General features: G+C 40.0%; 2 protein-coding genes and 1 long non-coding RNA gene across 4 annotated transcripts; 2 read left to right on the forward strand and 1 right to left on the reverse strand.

Moving 5' to 3' along the window:
- Window positions 1-905: 905 nt before the first annotated feature.
- Window positions 906-2,123, reverse strand: LOC149926397 (ATP synthase F(1) complex subunit epsilon, mitochondrial-like). Of its 2 annotated transcripts, XM_090158493.1 has the most exons (4): window positions 1,924-2,120; window positions 1,576-1,700; window positions 1,398-1,434; window positions 906-1,016 (listed from the first exon to the last, which is right to left on the reverse strand). In XM_090158493.1, the coding sequence occupies exons 1-3, from the start codon at window positions 1,950-1,952 to the stop codon at window positions 1,421-1,423; spliced, it is 168 nt and encodes a 55-aa protein (XP_090014619.1). In that variant the 5' UTR covers window positions 1,953-2,120; the 3' UTR covers window positions 906-1,016; window positions 1,398-1,420. The 2 variants fall into 2 exon arrangements, with proteins under 2 accessions (XP_090014619.1, XP_090014618.1); XM_090158492.1 differs by lacking the exon at window positions 1,398-1,434 and having other exon boundaries at window positions 1,924-2,123.
- LOC149926398 (uncharacterized) lies at window positions 2,047-2,965 on the forward strand. Its single transcript, XR_016473800.1, has 3 exons — window positions 2,047-2,170; window positions 2,284-2,458; window positions 2,527-2,965. It is a non-coding gene; the product is annotated as an uncharacterized LOC149926398 (long non-coding RNA).
- Window positions 2,966-15,368: 12,403 nt separating this feature from the next.
- LOC149926399 (zinc finger protein Noc-like) lies at window positions 15,369-18,586 on the forward strand. The gene is made up of 2 exons (XM_090159127.1): window positions 15,369-15,854; window positions 16,433-18,586. Exons 1-2 carry the CDS (start codon window positions 15,795-15,797, stop codon window positions 17,867-17,869), a joined length of 1,497 nt encoding a protein of 498 aa, XP_090015253.1. The 5' UTR covers window positions 15,369-15,794; the 3' UTR covers window positions 17,870-18,586.
- The last annotated feature ends 602 nt before the right edge of the window (window positions 18,587-19,188 follow it).

The following is a 19,188-nucleotide window of genomic DNA, read 5'->3' on the forward strand; positions in this document are numbered from 1 at the left end:
CAGATTTTTTCAGCCAATTTTTTAATTCCCTGACGAAGTATCAAATTTCACACTGATCTACAAAAGGTGAAAAATATTTCTTCCAGTTGTTTGCTGCCTTTTTTATATCCCTAAAATAGTGGATATACCTCTAAAGAATCCCATATTAACTCCGTGTACGTGATATTGAACTAATTTTTATAAAACTTATCAATAAACAATATACTGATAATCAAAAATTAATGACATTTATAATATTAACTAGTAAACTTCTAAAATTTTAAAATCTTGCCTATTTGATGTTTCTGAACTTGATAGGCTATAGCAGCTGATTTTCTTGTAATTGTGTAACACTAAAAGCTGCTTCAAGCCACGCACTTTTAAATTATTCTAATACGGTATTTTTAGAAATTAGCCAATTTCATAAAAAAGGCTGAGTGGTCTATCAAATTCACGAACATCAGATCTACTAATGAAAGTTGTTAATGGCCATTAAGGCATTAGCCAAAGATGTTGTACTCCGCTTTACAAATGGCCATTACGCGTTAACAGTAAATCTTAAAGGAACATAACGTGTGAATTAGGCACTACATTACTCAATAGAATACCAATGGTTTGTGATATCAGATGAGATATTTTGGAAGGCTCCCATTTTTGCGTACAAAGTCCTGTATATGTAGAAAGTTATATTTCATTTCTGGACAAAAAGGTACTTCAAACATTTTCCCATTTCTGGTCGGTATACCTCTGACGTTACTCTTATTTGACTTTCGCCAATATATTTATAGATTATTATAACTTCAAATTGTATAGAAAGTATATTTTCTATTAAATAGCATTATTCAATAACGTTTTTCTATTATTTATCATATTACGATAAGAAAGATATGGTTTAATATTAAATCAAACTGTACATTCTAGAACAATTTAATTTAACTATTCCATTTTATTATATATATACAAGAACATGTAATGTTAACACATAGTCTATCCAGTCTACAGCGATGCCATGAGATGAACTCAAGAACTGGAAGATTCTACGTTGAAGAAAAAGTAGAATTAATTACATGATTTGAAAGGTGAAAAGGCCATGCGGTGATTGTTTAGAAGGACCACGTACAAAATACTTAGGGCCCCGTATGCAAAATCAAAAAGACAAACCATAGCCAAGCCTATCAATTTGGGGTCCCTTCAAAGTATAAGCAGGTTATAACCCTATCCCTTAAATCCAAAATTGTTCTTGTAATTTAGCTAATTATGTGTTATTAAACATCTGAATTTTTTATTATTGAAAGTTAAGGAACTTTACTTATTTCTGATATTATTAAAATGGTAATAGCAAAACCAATTTCGCGCAGTGTTAAGAGTTAATGTATAAAACCACTCGTCAAACCAGTCTCAATAAATATAAAGATAACCTTTTTCCACAAAGCACCTACATTCATTCTTTAACATCTATTTTTTAAATAAAAGATATTTAATTGACCATCAACGAAGTAACCCATAATAAGCTTAATTTAATAGTTCTAGGCACATTTAGAAGTGCAAAAGCTGGATAATAGGTAAAACGAAAATAACCGAAAAACTATAACTTACTAATGGGTTTTCCACCCTTCCATGGCGTTTGTTTCATCGCTGAAGCGTCCTGAATGGTCTTCTTGAACTCACTTTTTACAGCTGCCCTAACAGCTTTCGCAGCAATTGTAGAGAATTGAAGATAGCTAGAAGTAAAACAAAATTAAAAGAGTACACAAAAATTTTACCATTCTTATTGGTTTTAAGTGGTCATAGGTTCAGCTAAATAGAACCATGTGTATTAAAAATTGATCCAAAAAATAATCGTAAATTCACTTATTCCGAAGCCGACCGGGCCTTGGTAAGGCAGCCTAATGGTCTAGGATTCCCAAAAAGGTAACTTAGAATAACTATGTAACTAATATTTACGTTAATCCAGCTTGTCTCCAGTAAGTCATCTTTATTGAGTAATACTCGTTTAACAATTGATACCTATTATATGGGGAAAAACACCCACTTTGTTTCAATAGAATAAAAACTTGAAAATGAGTTCAGGATTCAGCAGAAACGGGCAGATGACCGAAACTTCCGAAACGACCGAAAGGGACGTTTATTTGACCTTCGTCACGTAAGTGCTGCCTTCAAGCGCCACAAACCTGATGGATGGAATGTTAAAGTAATTGAATATAAAGACCCATAATTAATTTCCTGATATAAAATTCAATGCATATATAAAATGTTTCTAATTTTTTTTATATTTAAAATAATTTTTTTTTTTTTCAAAATAAGAAAGATATTTATTTGGTGCCTATGACAGCGGGGTCTTCGCACCACACACTCCAAAATTACATAAAAGGACTTAGCACCAGAGCAAAGAAGAGGAAAAATTAAAAAACAAAAACAGAAAAAACTGACAACAGACGAAATCTAATGACAGCCAATTAAAAAACTAGGCAAAACAAAGGTAGGAACTTAACATTAATTGATTTTCGCCACTTTAAAAATGTCACAAAGATCGTTAATAATCGCCAGGTCTCCATGCTGAACTGATTTTTTTACACCATTTCTATTTGTATCATATTTGCCGGTGACTAGAGAACCCAGAAGCCTAGGTCGAATTTTTTTACCACTCTCACAAGTGAAAAGAAGATGATCCACAGACTGCACCTTATCATAAGAACAGCTTGAGCATATGTTGGAAGATCGCAAATTTATATTATATAGTCTTTCATTTGTAGGTAAACGATCGCATATGAACCTGGCAATGAGGGAGTCCTTCCAACGTGGAAGTCTCAAAGCAGAAATGACGTCACTGGTGGGATCAGATGAACGAAAGAACCGAAAAGAGATGGCGTACGTGTTCCACTATCCTCAATTACACAGCTAATTAAACCCTAAAGAATACTCAAAAATTCACAAAAAAACCATTTGTAAAAAAGAATATTCAAATACAAATTAAAAATGACTACTTTACGAGCTAGCCTCAAAAACGGCTTTTGTTGGTACCGATACCGTGAAAGCTTTTATTTGAAGATTTTTAAACAAGGCAAGCTATTCACAATTATATTCCATTGGAATGGCGTAAAACAGGCCTATAGACACTAAAAGCGCACAATGTAAGCCATTATAGTAAGAGTCTATTTTTAGTAACATTTTGATGGAACATCGTCGTAAACTTTTCGAGAGTCAGAATTTCCCCTTTTAAGAGCGTATTTTACGACCATAGAAAGATAAATTTTATTACCTTTAACAAGCTGCAGAAAAAGGAGTGAAAACACCCCCTGGCGGATAATTTACGATTTTACATTTCACGTTTTTTCCATGTTTAGAAAACGACGGATGAATGAAGCCGGAGAAAAGATTTAGAAAAACATTTTATTCTATATTTTAAAAATCTTCTGACAAATAACGTTAAATATAAAAAGGTTATAAGCAAAATATTATATAATATAATACCGGTTATTCGCGCGATTTCTTTGTGTTTGTATAATAAAAATAACGCGACTCTACGAGTACACTTAAACAATAAAAGACGACTTAGGCAATACCCGCCTAAATCCATTAAAAAACCTTTCGTCGATTGCTGGCTTTTTGAGGTAAGCCGTTTCAAACGTCAAAAACTTGTCTAGCCCTTTTTACTTCAACCTCCGTCAAAATGGACGATTCAAAACTATACAAATTTACGCCAAGCTTTAATCCGACATTTTGACGTTTCTAAGGAAGCGGGTTTTTTTTATTAATTTTCATATAATTTAAGAAGGCTTACTCTTTCAAATCTTTAAATTGTCTGAAATGTATTTATCTATACTTGGCGAGAATGACTGAATTGTATGTATCTATACTTGGCGAGAATGACTGAAATGTATTTATCTATACTTGGGGAGAATTACCATTATGTTGTTACACCCTACACTAGTGGTGGGAAAGGATAAACGTCACCCGCGCCAGTTGCAATCGCGACGGGAGACGTTAATTCTTAGAGAACCAATGAGATATCGGGACGATTTGATTGATATTTAAGGGGAGGGACGTACTGGCAGACTGTGAGGTGGATTGGTAGATACGTTAAATATCGTCTGAACATATTTATCCTCGAACCTACCTTATATTATATAGCGAAATTTATCTTCAATTCGCTTTCTTTACCTGATATGCAAACTAAAATATGTAAATTAGATTCTATTATAAACAAGGCCTATTATTTTATGGGAGTCACACATTTAAATGTATGATTCATATTTCCATTTCAAAGCGGGGCTTTCGACCGACCCGTGACCCTTACGAACGGAATAAAACCCCAAACAAGCCAAATATCTTTGGCGTCTCGCGTGATTTAAAGCGTTCTTTCAAAAGCTTGTAAAGAATATATTTTTCAGCATCGACCAAAACGGCTTGGAACCGACGGTTAAACGGTCTCTGAGGAAGAAAGGTTTTTTGTTGACGCCGTGGCCCTCCCCCTGTACCGGTCCCAAACTGAATTGAAGACGCCGTGAGAGAAGAAAGGTGCGGAATTATCCCAATAAAATAAATCAGGATTGTAAATAAATCATTTGGGATAGAATAAAATGTCTTTTTTCTCCCGATTTCTAGAGGATCGCGAGGTGTTCGGTTCGCGGATGGAACGGAACGGATAAATATAGCAGAACTAAAAGGCAAGAGAGATAAAGCAAATTATCTGTTTCTTTTTTATTGTTATATACCTTTTCTTACGGCGGAGAGATTTATAGGCGCGGGGCAGTTAGCGGTGAATAGTGGCTAATCCATCTTTTTAGGTGTACTTACTCACCCGTAGAAGATCTACTACTATACGTATACGCTTTTTTGGGGGCTCAAGTTTGAGAAAAGTTTGAGATGTTTTTGGTCTTGGATGAGTTGACCTTTCGGTTGCTAAAGGGCGTATATAAACTTTACCTTTTACCCGCCTTTGATGGAACTGAGGGGTAATCGTATAATAGTTCGAAATAAGCGGTTGATTTATTTGAAGAGAAGCTATTGTAGGTCGTTCTTTTACGGATAATGTAGTGGGGTCCCCAAATAACGTAAATTTTATCAAATGGATTCGTTGAAATAGACCTTACAATTTCGAAGCTAAATTTATACCGTCCCCGTAGACCTGAAATGTAACGTTCAACTGTTAGAAACGGGTTCTTTTACACTAAAAGATGCTCGGTAGAACTTGCTGTTCTTCAAATTGACGAGAAAACAGGGTTGCCGTAATTTTTTGGTGTTAAATAAATAAATTAGAGCAAAAAATACGTGAAAATCCTGTTAAAATATTGTCTTCTTCTCATTCGTTTAAAGCCACGCCGCTTGTAGCGCTACGGTGTCCGATATTGGAAATATTTCCACCCAATATTCAACACGCGCCTAAAATAAACGAACATCATTAGGCCTAATATCTTTAGCTCGACATTTAACGTATTAAAAGCGCGCGCTTCGCATTTGCGTGAAAAGGTTTCTGAGATTCTCTCGGTAGGAGCGCTGGAGCGCGATGCAATTTGAAATTTGAAGAATGGTGTTTGCCCTTACGATTCGGGTCCATTAGTTTATTTGTCCAAGGTGAAATTCGTAATTTGAAACAATAGCGTCGTATTCTTTTCTAATTTTTCTACGTTAAATCTGACGCGGCTAATTTCCTCAATCAACAATCAATTTTAGTACGAAACCTTTGTCACCAGGGGGCCGTGGTCGGGGCGGAAAGGGTCTTTTGTACTAAGCCAGGAGGGGGAGGAATCATTAGCGGAAACTTCAAAAAGGAACCAAAAGGCGTAAAAAATGACGGCGTCGACAATAACGCAATTGCGGAGATAAACCTCTTTTCTCTGGCTCGGAACATTTTAAAACCGCCTAAAACAACCGCGTATTTTGATATTTTTCAGACAACGCTCCGAGGCTTAATTCTTTCAAAGGGGGCCGCTGGCGAAACTTTTGCTGAAAGCGGGTAAAAATTGAACGCGCGGCGCCCCCACCCGGACCCAAAAACGAAGAAGACAGAGAGATGCCGACGGGTTCTAGACACGTCATTAATCACCCCAAACGCGTTATTAGTGACCCGCTAATTACCCTAATATTTAAATTTTCAACGGCACCCGTTTTCCTCTTTCAGGCCTTTCTTCTTTCGAAATATTTTCTTTTTCCGATTCCGAATTCTATCGCATTCCATTCCCGCGACGGGGCGTTCGAAATCGCGCAATCGCTGTCAAACATTTGTCACTGGAACGTTTTCCACCCCCTCCTTCCGCGTCTTTAATTCCCGCCTAAAACGAAAAATACGTACCAACGCCCCAAAACGGATAAATTAAGAACTACGCCAGTAAAGGGGATTGAATCTTCGATTTTTCATTGTTGGACGCTTCCTGAGCGAACCTAATTTTACCTAATAGCGCCGTGGAAAGTGGGAGAAGGGTACGGTTAACGCCCGGTGAAAGAACCGTACGCCGCGGATGCTGTTTAAAAAAATGCGGTTTAAGCCTCGGTTCGTGTCTTACGAAGATAGCGGACGACATATTTCCACAAACACGGCGCGCGGACTAGACGTACATCATCCGTTAACTCGAGGGGACTCGCGGTGTACGGCCCCGTCCCGTCGCAGCCGCCGCTAGAGATAAGAACCCGTAAGCGCTGTTTTGTTCCAAAGTGCGCTAATTAGCATCGACGTATTTTATTGAACACTTTTCCGTTTAGCTTACTCCGGGAGTTTGTCGGGGCGCCTCTTCCCCGCACCGTGTCCCGATCTCGCGTCCCCTGGCTCAAATGTTTTCTAAATTACATTTCCGATACATTTTTCATTTTTAAAGGAAGGAGAGTAAGGAAAAGTTTTCCCGCCGCGTGCCGCTCCGTCTCTCCCCCCTCCGCTAAACCTCGAACATTGGTAAGGTTTAAAGCGCCACCTCTTATTTTTTGGCGCCAAAATCAGCTAATTTCGTTCGATTTTAATTATGTTTTAATAAGAGAAGAGAGAGAGGAAGCGAAGAATAAAAAAGTGTGGTCGGAGGGGGGAGGGCGGCTCGAATGTTCCGCTCGACGGACGTCCCTTTGTTTGCCGGCCAAAAGACGATGATGAAACGGAGCGTAATTAAAAAGTATTTTAATGACTAATTTGGCCCTCCCACTCTCTCCTCTTTCGGCCGCTTTACATTGGTAGCTTGTCGAGGATATTTTTCAAACAGTGATGAATGACTGCTTCCGTTTAGTGCAACGATGACGGTCGTTCTACAATCTATATAGCTTGTCACTAAATCAAATATTTCGATACAAAAAAGCGAGACTGAATTTACCTATTTACGATAATGGGGAAATAACATTAGCCTTTGCTACCACTCTCGCGTACTTCGTAGCGAAAGCGTGTCCGCTTTTTAATCGCAAAACGTTAGCATAGATGGAAATAGTCAGGGTCACTAAAAATCGAAAGCAGACAAACTTTCGCTACAAAGTTTGAAAACTTTTATTTCTATTCGTGGAAAAACAATTCAGCTGCGTGTTTCACTGTATTTTTTAATCATTTTCACAGTGTTATAACAGTTGCATACTAATAACTAATATTCGAGACCGAAAACTACCGCTACGCCACCTTTGGTTCACCATTGAAACCTAGATAGGTAGCGGCTAAAGCAGATGCTATTAGTTTTTCCTCATTTGACTTTATAAGTAATGATACTTGCATTTTAATATAATTTTTGCATCGTTGGCTTACATTTTGATAAGTTTATTTAAGAAAAAAGGCATTAATTTTTAATTTGTTTGTAGCAGACGCTAGATCATAGGCGCTACCTCGGAGAAGCTCAAGGGGGTCTCGATCAAGAAGATGTTTGAAAGAATTTCTGTACGAATTAAAATTGATGACGTCCCCCAGATGAGCCTCCGTTGATTTTCAATACGATCTCATCTGGCTGACGTCACAATTTTACCTAGCGACGCAAAAGCCGTAATATTTTGTTAAAAAAACCACGCGATCGAGGCAACCTTATAGTTCCCTTTTTTACGAACCTTGGGAGAAGCTAGCGCCGTTACGCCACCTAGACTCGTTTCGGTCGCGACTAAATGACGCTTTGAATCTTCAATCTGTGCGCGGAAAACTGTTTCCGCATGTTGGCAACCCTGTAGTGAGTATGATTTTAGAATGTCGTCCACTATTCTAGGTACCTAAATGCATTCTTTGAGTAGATGTTCATATATTAAATATGGTAACATGTCAATATTATTGTCCGCGCAACGTCGCTAGAGGAACGCGTAAGTACAGATACTGGCGCAGTGGCGCCCGAGGGAGGAAACTTGGAACTAGCAAATCCCAAATAGAGCGCGTTTATCAAAGCAATATCTCCGCCATCCATCAGCGTTTAAAAGCGACTCTAAAAAAATGAGCCTACAGCGAGACGCAAAAACAGCGGGGGCATGGCGTGAAAGCGTCCCTCGACATCGCGGTGGTATCTGGGCAGGCTGGAGCCAGCGGAGAAACATTATTGTACAATAAAATACATAAACAATGGCTTGAAAAGGCGCCGTCGCCTCCGTCCGCTCCTATCCCTAATCTCGGCCACTTAAAGCTTACCGATTGCTCCCTCTTTGAAGAGGAGAGCTGGCTAAAGCTCGAGTCTCTCACTTCTGTCGATGCCGCGCCGTTTGAAAAACAGGCCGCTCTTTGTTTGCAGCGAGATAAAAACTCTTATAACCGAAAGAAAAACGGATGCTCGCGAGGCTGCCAGAAGAAGCGACTCCCGCTTTTCCCTACTCGACAAAAAAGGCTCTGATGAAAAAGTGAAAAATGCGCTGTCAAATTTTGATTCGAACGCTGACTAATGAACGAGTATAACAATATAATTACACTTCGAGGCTGGAAAATAATTATTTGTAATAAGACTATTTTCCACAGTGGATTAATTATATTAATAGAAATATGGATTAAAATGTGATCAAAAAAGAAATCAGAAGTTCATTAACATCTGGTGCTATAAATTTGTTTTGAGGAGTTCTTTAAAAATAATATTAAGTGTTTTGAAAATTACGGGTAGTAATAAGGGCAGTTATGTAATTGTTAATAGCCCATTTTACAGTCAGCCAAATGCACTTCGGTATACTATGCTAATAGATTTTGACAATTTCTTCTTTTAACGAATCATCTTCCAGGAAGCCAGGGTTATCGGGGAAGACTAATTCGTTCAAAATTTGCACAAAGCTCAGTGGTGCCAATCAAGGGAAATTTCCCAGATCTAGGGAAATTTTGACCCCTAGAAATCGAAATATTGAAATTAGACCCAAAATTTGCGAAATTGAGTGAAAATGGAAGTAGGGTGATTTGAAAGTGAAGCTACTAATTTAAATTTAATTAAAACAATTGATTTAATTTGAAGAAAATATTAATAGAAAGTAATCTTAGCAAGAAAGCGTAATGTTTTCGATTGTCCTGGCACCCCTGCAATTGAATATTGGTTACGTAGAAGTCGCTACGTATTCAATAGTCAGGTTATGCCACCGTCCGAAAAGTTTTTTGTGGACGTACTTTTGCGTGCACAGCCTGCACCTTCTACAAGTTTCCTCTAGACACGTTTTCTGGTGCTTGCTGAACCTGTCTAATATCACTTTCTGAAGGCCGATAAAGAATGAAAGTGTTATAATTGTTTTTATGGTTTTGAAAAAACTAGGGTAAATTTGTGTTAAAAAAGGAAAATTTTAAGGCCCTGTGAGGAAAATATCATTTTGACTACTTGGCATCACTGAAAAGTTTCTACAGACTTCTCACAGAAAGTAAACAACAGCGCTCTTGGTGTCAAAAAATCATGAAATTCTCCGATCCAGCATCTAAATTTATTCTCCGTTTAAATATGGTTCCACCAAGAATGTATTCAGGTATTAAGAATACGCGAATATTCGTCTGCTTTCGATTTTTCCTGACGCAGAAGACATGTATATGATATGTCAGACTTCGATGTCCATAGTAAACCCGAGTAAACCTGCCTACCAGGGACAGCTACACAACGTCGATTTAATTAGAAGCACACAGAATGTACTAAAAATTCAGGGTTTATTTGGAGAGTTTAAAAGTACTCAATATGAATAATCTTATTCGATAATTCAAAATAACGGTCAAAATTATAAAAATTTTCGACGGCGTAACGTCCGCCATTTTCGGTGTGGAGAAACAGCGCTGCCAGACAAATCAATTCTCAGCCGGGCATAAAGTAGCAGTGTTGTCAGATTCAGAATATTTTTTGGCCAACTTTAGTTTTCCCACCATATGAGGAGATAGAAAATTAATATTTTGCGACGTTCTATCGACTAGAACTATTAAAAATGACTCAACCGAATTTCTATCATTTTTATAACCCTCAGATTCCAAGAATAAGGGATCTTTTGAGTTATAGCGCGCGGATACGCGAGCGCGGGCGGCATCGTCAGGGTCAAATCAAAGCTTCGAAATTTCCTTAAGAGGGTCTCCGCGACAAACAAGATTTTATTATTATTTATAACAGGGTTCTATATTTTTTGAGGGCGGCCATAAGCGGCTTACGCGAACGGCGTCGGCAGCGATCTGATGTAAAAATCAAACGTGGACGATCAAAGAGAAACTAGCGGCCAACTTCCTTCGCCCCGTTTTACGAGGGGCAATTAAATTGTTAAAGAAGTAAAGTATGCCGAAGCCAGCCCAACCAGAAAAAAAAACGGCAGCCTAAACCAGAGCGCGGATTTTGATAAGCGTCAGCCCCCGACTTTGGCGCGCTCGTAAAAATGAACAAGAAGCGGAAGATGGCTTCCCTGACAACCCCTCTCGCTGGAAGGAGCCGTCAACCCCCCGCCAGCAAACGAGAAATAAAATTGCGGATACGGACTAATGCAAAACTAATTCTCGATATCAGAGAAGCGGCATTCGGCGGGCTTCGGGCCGGGACTACAGGGCCAGCTTGTCGAAATGGAAACCCTTATCAGGGCCTATAGAGCTGGCAATAAAAGCTACTTAAAAGCGATAAATCTTCGGTAATAAAGATTAAATTGGATTTGACTGCCTGTAAAAAAACACGACGTGATATCTGTGGCGTAATAAAAAAATAAAATTTATTCGTCACCTTAGAGTGGAAAGGGCTTTTTCCAATGTTGTGGGTAATTGATTCTAACCTAAACGTTTCGATACGTCCAACGCGAGAAGTTCGTAACTCAGTGGCTGCGCCAAGGGGTATGCAATGGGTTGTTTTGAAATATTACCAAGGGGACCCTAAATCTTACTAAGGGGCCCCAAAAATTAAAATTTGCGAAAATAATTGAGAGAAAACTTTTAAATTAATTCAAATTCGATGACAATTTATCATTGGAAGAGATAAAATTTAAATTTTGAGGATAAACCTTCATATTTATCTTGTTTAAGGAAATAATATAGGGGCCCGCAAATAAAAATAAGGGCCCCCACTTGGCCTACCGAACAAAAATTATCTGGCGCATGAACTGGGTAATTTTCGTTCAATAATCAGACGATTTATCATTATAAAACCAAACATCAACTTAGCAGACGAAAATTCGAACATTTGATGAGCTTCTCGCTTCGGCCGCTACGTGGCTAAACGCAAACTGAAAAGGCTAATTATCAACATTAGTGATTTGGAAGGAAAGGGGTTAGATGGCAGACAGGCTTCAAATGTCAATTTAATTTTGAGATTATAAATAGGGTCTCCGAAAGTCGAAGTCGATCATTTGGGAGATAAAATGCCGAATAATTGGATAATGGGAGAATGGCGTGTTGGGCAAAAAACCAACACGGAAAGCGAACGACTAAATTCCGTGTGTTCTAGAGTTCCCTCTCGATCTCGTATCGTATATCGTATCATATCGAAAATGATCGAATTGTTCCTGTCACGGACGTCACGTTATTCAAACTTGTCGTTAGCCAAATCGTGATAGCAGGGAGGGGGTTTGTTACCCTCTGATCTCTCGTTGGCCCACCTGGTAGACCCGTAGACCCAGCAACAACGATAAAAAGTACTCCTCAAAAAACGTATTGGTTTGATGAGTAGTTCCCAAGAGAAAACATAGATGGCGCCACGGTGACCGTAGAGAGGATTTTTGTCTGTTTTAGGAAGTTCGGCGAAGCGTTCTATTATTTCTGTAGTAGACGTTTACCTTACAAAAGAGGTTTTATAATAGTGTCTTTTTTATATATTTAATTATAGGAGTTTAAATTTATTGGTGGGTTATTATTAATGTTAGTAATAGTCTTCTATGTCTACCGAAATGTAATTTATATTTGTTTTTAAGGTGATTTTAAAACGACCACTTTTATAGTATTTAGTAGGAAACAATAATGAGTTATTGATTAAAATGTTTTAAAAATTGCTTATAAAAAATAAACAACTTTAAATATTTAAAATTAATTAAAAATTTTAAGATATGGTTGGCCTATTTTTCCAACTATATCGAAACGGTAAAAATTGGTTCAGAACACAACTCTGATATTTTGTCTATTATTAACCCCTTTAAAAGTGTTCCAACACCAGCATTTTGGAGCTATACTTACGTAGATTGTGCTAACTTATAGGGGTAACGGATATACTGTTTTTTCGACTAAAAATTCAATTTTAAATTTCTAGTTTAACAAAACCTTTTCTAATTAAGTGGACTAACATCAATTTCAATACTTAAAACTATTTCATGTAATCAACAATTTCAATACTTAAAACTATTTCATGTAATCAACAATTTCAATACTTAAAACTATTTCACGTAATCAACAATTTCAATACTTAAAACTATTTAACGTAAGCAACAATTTCTATACTTAAAACTATTTAACGTAAGCAACAATTTCAATGCTTAAAACTGTGTAACGTAAGCAACAATTTCAATGCTTAAAACTGTGTAACGTAAGCAACAATTTCAATGCTTAAAATTGTGTAACGTAAGCAACAATTTCAATGCTTAAAACTGTGTAACGTAAGCAACAATTTCCATGCTTAAAACTGTGTAACGTAAGCAACAATTTCCATGCTTAAAACTGTGTAACGTAAGCAACAATTTCCATGCTTAAAACTGTGTAACGTAAGCAACAATTTCCATGCTTAAAACTGTGTAACGTAAGCAACAATTTCCATGCTTAAAACTGTGTAATGTAAGCGACAATTTCAATGCTTAAAACTATTTAACGTAACAATTTCAATGCTTAAAACTGTGTAACGTAAGCAACAATTTCCATGCTTAAAACTGTGTAACGTAAGCAACAATTTCCATGCTTAAAACTGTGTAACGTAAGCGACAATTTCAATGCTTAAAACTATTTAACGTAACAATTTCAATGCTTAAAACTGTGTAACGTAAGCAACAATTTCCACAATTAAAACCAGTGAAAATTAGAACAGGAATTCGCAAGTCGTTCCGAGATTGCTATTAAAAGGACATTGGCTCCGTTCTTACTTTTCTATTATACTTTTTCATTATTCTTTCACTGGCATAAAATGGGCAGTACGAAATACGTGTGTCGATTTTGTAAACGACTCAAACGAGGCTTTTTTCATGTTTCCAACGAAGCAAATCCTTCCACCGTTGATAGTCGAATTTCCCGTCATTTACTTGTCACAGCCAAAGCTATCTCTCATCTGAAGTTCGTTTTGGGAATGAAATAAGACACTCGGCGAAGAACAGGACATTCAACAAGTGGCATTCCCCTTTGAAACTATGAGCGCGTCTTTGACCATTACATCCTAACATCGAACGGAACCCGCGATAACCTTTCATAACGCTTTGAAGTTACCTAGTTACGCTAGAGGTTCTCAGGTACGGTAATGTCAACTTAACAGTTCTCCACGATGCTCCACGACCAGCGTTTGAACAGGATTTTACGCGGCTGTCAAGGTGGACCGCTTCCAACAAGCGTTTGATAAGGATCGCGGAGAAACAGGGGGTCATGTTAAAATATTCGTTCGGGGGTTCGCCGATAGATGGGGTGGATTTTTGGGGGGCAAATCGTCACTTTGATGCGAGCCGCTTCATTGTTCCAAGCGCGGGCCTATTGAGATGTCAGCCATTTTCAACACGTCTAACGTGGTCTCCTTCAAACGGGGACTTTTAGCTACGCTCGACCCCGACCCCCGGAGTGATTGATAGCTACCATTTTGCCCCGACAGCTCCGCTTTTGAAGTTGGCCGCAACAAAACCCCCGTTTGCGCCTGGTCCCCCCGTCCAAGTCTTTTTATTCCGCCACTACTCTAGGGATCTTTTGTACCCCAGCCTAGAAGGAGATTTTTTCTATACATACACATTGAAGTGTGTGTGTGGGGTGGGGGAGGGAATGGGGGAATGAATTAAACAAGAGTGAAATGATGGAAAGAACCAGCGTGCCGCTGCAATTTCTTCACGGATGGAACTTTATTACTACCCACTAACCGTTACGCGTCAATTCCTCACGCTGAAAATGGCTGGTACCTTTCGAAAGGAACAGACTTTACCACGTCCGCCTTTGGGTTTAGAAACGGTTGAAACCGGTAACGGACTATGGGCGATTTCGGGGAACGAGCCCACCCTTGATGTGTTAGAGGAGTCCCTGAGACTGGTGAAAAGACCACGGGGTTTCGAGAGGCGGCTAAAACGTAAGAAAAAATTGTAGGGAATGAAAAACCGTTGAACATTTTTCTTTTCTAGATAAAATTATAGCTACTTTAAAATAAACAGGCAAAGGGAACGTCAATCTTATATACCCCGACATTTAGAACGCCAAACATCCACGCGTCACCTCGAACCAGTTTGCTGTAAAACGCGTCTCCATTTTTAAAAATTTTACAATCGTATATGGGTTTATTGTTTTATTTTTTTGTTAAAATTTATTCGTCGTTAAAGAGTTATTTACGCGTCACGTCTAGCAGCGTGCGCGTCCCGAAGCGAAAGACCTGGCAGTAAAAACGGCGTCTTTTCCTCTTAGCGCGGGAGTGGCGGCGTCCGCAGCGTTCTCTGACAACAAAAGCTGACATAAATCAACCGTGATTGGCACTTTTGACGGCTTCGTGATGGATAGCGTTGTAAAGCGTGACGCCTGGCGGCTTGCCAAGTCATTAGCCCACCGGATCTCTCATTGGCTGGCGATAACTCGCCGCGAAAAACCCACCTTTTCGACCCCTTTCCATCTTCGAGTCTAACAACCGCTCCCCCCTTTCGCCGACGGTTTTTTTTCGCGTCCCCCTATATCGCCTCTTCTCCCGTCAACGTCGTCCCCCGCGCGCGCCGGCTTCGGAGTGAAAAATTAATTACGTGACGTCACTTTGGCGTCCCTCCGCCAATAAAAGGAACTTATTCCGGGAGTCCCTCCTCCCGCGATTGGTTCTCGCGGTTCGTAAAGCACTCAGTCTTCCCGGCGCACACTCGCCGACTGACGCGCACCCAAGTGGTGGAAAACGGATTCACTCTCGTCTCTGGCGGATCTAGTGTACTTCGCTCCGGCTACGAAAGAGATCGGCAACCAGAGCGCGCGCGCTCCTGTTTCGGATCCGCGATCACCACGACGCCGACTACGAACTGACAGACGCGAGCCGGACTCCAGACTAGTCGGAAGTTACGTTTCTCTCTCTCTCGTTCGTTCGCCTCACGATTTTCCCGTCTCGCCCGCGCAACGCCAGACCCGACCGGAGAGTCATTCGCATCGCGGAAGCGCGGCCAACATGATCGTCACGGGACTCGACACCATGTTTATCACGACCAATGGATATTTCGTCATAAGTTTCGTTTACTAGTGTCCCAAAGAAGCGTTTGCGTTTCCCGCAAAACGCCGATTTTTACCAATAATCTCCGGATTGAGACTTCAATTTTGGACCTAAATTTCCGGGAAATAGTCAAATATGCTCACATCCAGCAATCAGTACTTGCGACCCGAGTACCTCTCTCCCTTACCAACTACGGTAAGTCAATTTACTTACATTTTTAAAAGAGTTCACAATCGGCGGGGTTTTACATTGTTAGTTCAACTTTGCGATAATTTTCAAACGCGTATTCTCGATTGTAATATTATTAATTTAATATTATTATTAAACGCTTATTTTAATTTTGAAATTAAATTTAAATGAAGTATCAAGAAGCGGATAAATTAATGTATTGTTAAGGTCGTTTTCGCGGCGTTTCTCTTGATGCGAACGCGACCCTCTCTTTTTCGAAATCGTAGCGACGCGCCGAAAGTCTCCGTAAAGTGGCGCCCCCACCGGTTCCAAATGGAAGTAGAACGCGCCCAGCCCGCTTCGACAATTTATATCTCTCGAAATAACAATGATTAAGTGCCGTTTATCATAATTTGACAGCGCGTAATAAGGAAACGAAAAGAGAAATATATATATTTTATATTTCCAATTACTTTATATTCGGGACATTGAAGTCTGTTTCTGTAATGTGTACCAGGAAACTTTGAAGTTTAAACGGATGTAATTTTGAAAAGAGTAATTAACGAGTGATTAATCTGATCGTTTTTTTAATTTGTTTATTTTAGTTGGACGCCAAAAAGAGTCCTTTGGCGTTATTGGCTCAGACCTGCAGCAATATCGGAGCCGACAATCCCAACAACAAACCTATTATCCCCGGGTTGGAGAAAGCCAGAGATCAAGACAAAAACAAAGACAAGTCCCCTTCCTCGACGTCTTCCAACTCCTCCATGTCCTCGATGGGCAGCGAGGACAAGTCCTCCTTCAAGCCCTACGACAAGAAAGAGGACCACTCCATCAACGACAGCGAGAGGGGCGGCAAGAAGACGCCCTCTTCCAAGTCCGGCTCTCCGGCCATCGGCGTCCACTCTCCGGCCGCCGGATCGTGCGGGAAGGCCTCTCCGGCCGGCTCGGACAGCGGCCACGGAAGCAAGTCGGACAGCGTCCCGTCGTCGAGCGAATCGGCTTCTCTCAGTCTGTCGTCGGGTAACGCGAGTGGTAGTCAGAACACGTTGACCGGACTGGGGTACGGCGCCTCGCTCGGGCTGGACTTGGGTCGCATGGACCCCACCCTCGTCGCCAAAGAAGGACTAAGTGCCATGTCTCACCTGTCGTTGGGCGCCTACAAACACGGACTAAACGGGGCGCTGGGCTCTCTGGCCAACTGCGCCGGGTGCTCTCCGGTCCCGGGACACATCCCGGTCGACGCCGCCACCACCCCGCACTCGTTCCCCAACCAGAACGGCGCCAACCAACTCAAACCGGGCTTCTCGGTCACCTCGGCGCTCTCGCCTTACGTGGGCTACGCGAGGGTGAAAACGGCCACGGGCGGCACCACTCTGGTGCCCGTCTGCAGGGACCCTTACTGCACAAACTGTCAGTTCAGCATGCAGAGCGCTCAACTCTCCGCGTGCCCCAGCGGGTGCACGCAATGCAGCCACGACCGCCTGGGGCCCGCCTCCGCCCTGCACGCCTTGGGACCCAGTCTCATCCCGGGCCTCGGGGCGGGATCGGCCCTCAACTCGCAACTCTACCCCCATTCCATTATGCCCAGGCCCAACGTCTGCAGTTGGATGGTGGGAGACACTTATTGCGGAAAGCGATTCACCACCTCCGAGGAACTGTTGCAGCACCTCAGAACTCACACGAACCTCTCGACGACGGACGGCTCGGCCGCCGCCGCGGCAGCCGCCTCATTGTCACTCATGTCGCCCGCTCTCAGCGTCCCCTCCACCTCGGTGGCTGCCTGGAACGCCGCGTGCCATATGCACTACACCACGGCGGCCTCCTTGAGCAGCCAGGCCGGTCTGAGACGCGCTTACCCCACCAGTCTAAGTCCCGTCAGTTCCTTGGCCGCCGCCAGCAGGTACCACCCTTACAAGCCGCCTTCGTTGCCCAGCTTCCAAGGGGCGCCACTACCGCCTCTTCCTCACCCGGGTCTGGGGCTCTACTACTCTCCCTACGGACTCTACGGACAAAGACTGGGACCTCCCGTTCACCCTTAATCTAATCCACAGGCATGTGCTCTACTTTTCTATTATATATCAAACTACTGTCCCTGGAAAACCATTACGATCGTTACGAGTTTCGCGAATCTTTGAAAACTATTCATTCTCCCTTTTTTTTCATGATATATTTCTTTTTCTTATATATTACTGCATGCAAGATTACACACGTGCGTAGCCTTAATTAAAAAAACGTTATAAAATATTAAAGAAACGGGGACTTTTTATGTAAATATCAAATAATTGTACAGTACTAAATATTGAACAAGAACGGCTAAAACGTTAACAAAAAAGTCAATGTGTATGATATAAATATTGTAAATGTAAATATTTTTTTGTGATTTGTACAGCCAATAATTATTATTAATTATTATTTAGCCCCTACCCCTTAATTTTTAATTTGACAGAAGACCTAATCGCTAAAATTTTAAATAAGAGATAAAACAAATGTTTTGGAGAAAATATCTCCCGTGAATGTAATAATAACTTAACGCTCGATTCCTTGAATATAAATTATTACGAAAAAAGAATTTCAAAACTGTTAACCTCGAATGCCAAAAAAAATTAAAATTTCTTGATAAATATATATTTAAACTAGAAAATGGAAATCACCCCAAATATATTATTGATAAAGGAAAATTCACCTTTTGAAATATTTTTATTATTTCATATTAAGAAGCTTTAAAATTATTTCCTAGAAAAAGACGATAAAAACTAATTACCATATTATATAGGAATTATAAATATTTAAGTTCCCACCATTTCAAAAATAAATAAGTTTTAGCCCATCCCAGCTTGAAAATTAATTTGGTTTTTAAAGAGAAATAATAAACAAAGTTTTATCGATTTGAATACACGAATTTCTTATTTACACTTATTTTAAGTTTATTCCTATGTTGATCACGAGGGGGGACGAGATGGGGGAAAGAAAAACGTTAGTGGTAGTGATTCAATTACCTACAATCAACGGGTTAAATGTACCTTATTTTAGTCCTTTTCGAAGTAATATTTATTAGGTCAGCTTACTAATTGGTAAAGTCATTAATTTCAAAAGCCGTTTTATATTGTAAAAATTAAACTTTAGTAACTCATTTTTAAAACAAATTCTTGAACGGCCATAACTTTAACACACTATTTAAAGGGAGTAAAACCTTTTCAGGAATTTGGGCAATACATAATTACCTCCCTTAGTTTTTCTATCCACGTGTTATACGTAGTGTAAAATACAGTGGCTCTGGAGGAATTATCCTACTAAAAGTATTCACGCTTTGATAGTGCTTTAATTTCTCATGTCTACTAGAACGTCTTTCGTGAATCTA

Source organism: Leiobunum rupestre, chromosome 9 (genome assembly GCF_980474605.1).
Source record: "Leiobunum rupestre chromosome 9, qqLeiRupe1.1.hap1, whole genome shotgun sequence".
NCBI classification, from domain to species: domain Eukaryota; kingdom Metazoa; phylum Arthropoda; class Arachnida; order Opiliones; family Sclerosomatidae; genus Leiobunum; species Leiobunum rupestre.

What these genes read in the sequence shown, in the direction of transcription:
- LOC149926399 (XM_090159127.1), top strand. Translation starts at nt 15,795, where the DNA reads ATGCTCACATCCAGCAATCAGTACTTGCGACCCGAGTACCTCTCTCCC. An exon ending in TCTCTCCCTTACCAACTACG is followed by an intron (nt 15,855 to 16,432) that starts GTAAGTCAATTT and finishes TGTTTATTTTAG; the next exon opens with TTGGACGCCAAAAAGAGTCC.
- LOC149926397 (XM_090158492.1), bottom strand. Translation starts at nt 1,952, where the DNA reads ATGACTTACTGGAGACAAGCTGGATTAAC. An exon ending in TGGAGACAAGCTGGATTAAC is followed by an intron (nt 1,701 to 1,923) that starts GTAAATATTAGT and finishes TTTTACTTCTAG; the next exon opens with CTATCTTCAATTCTCTACAA.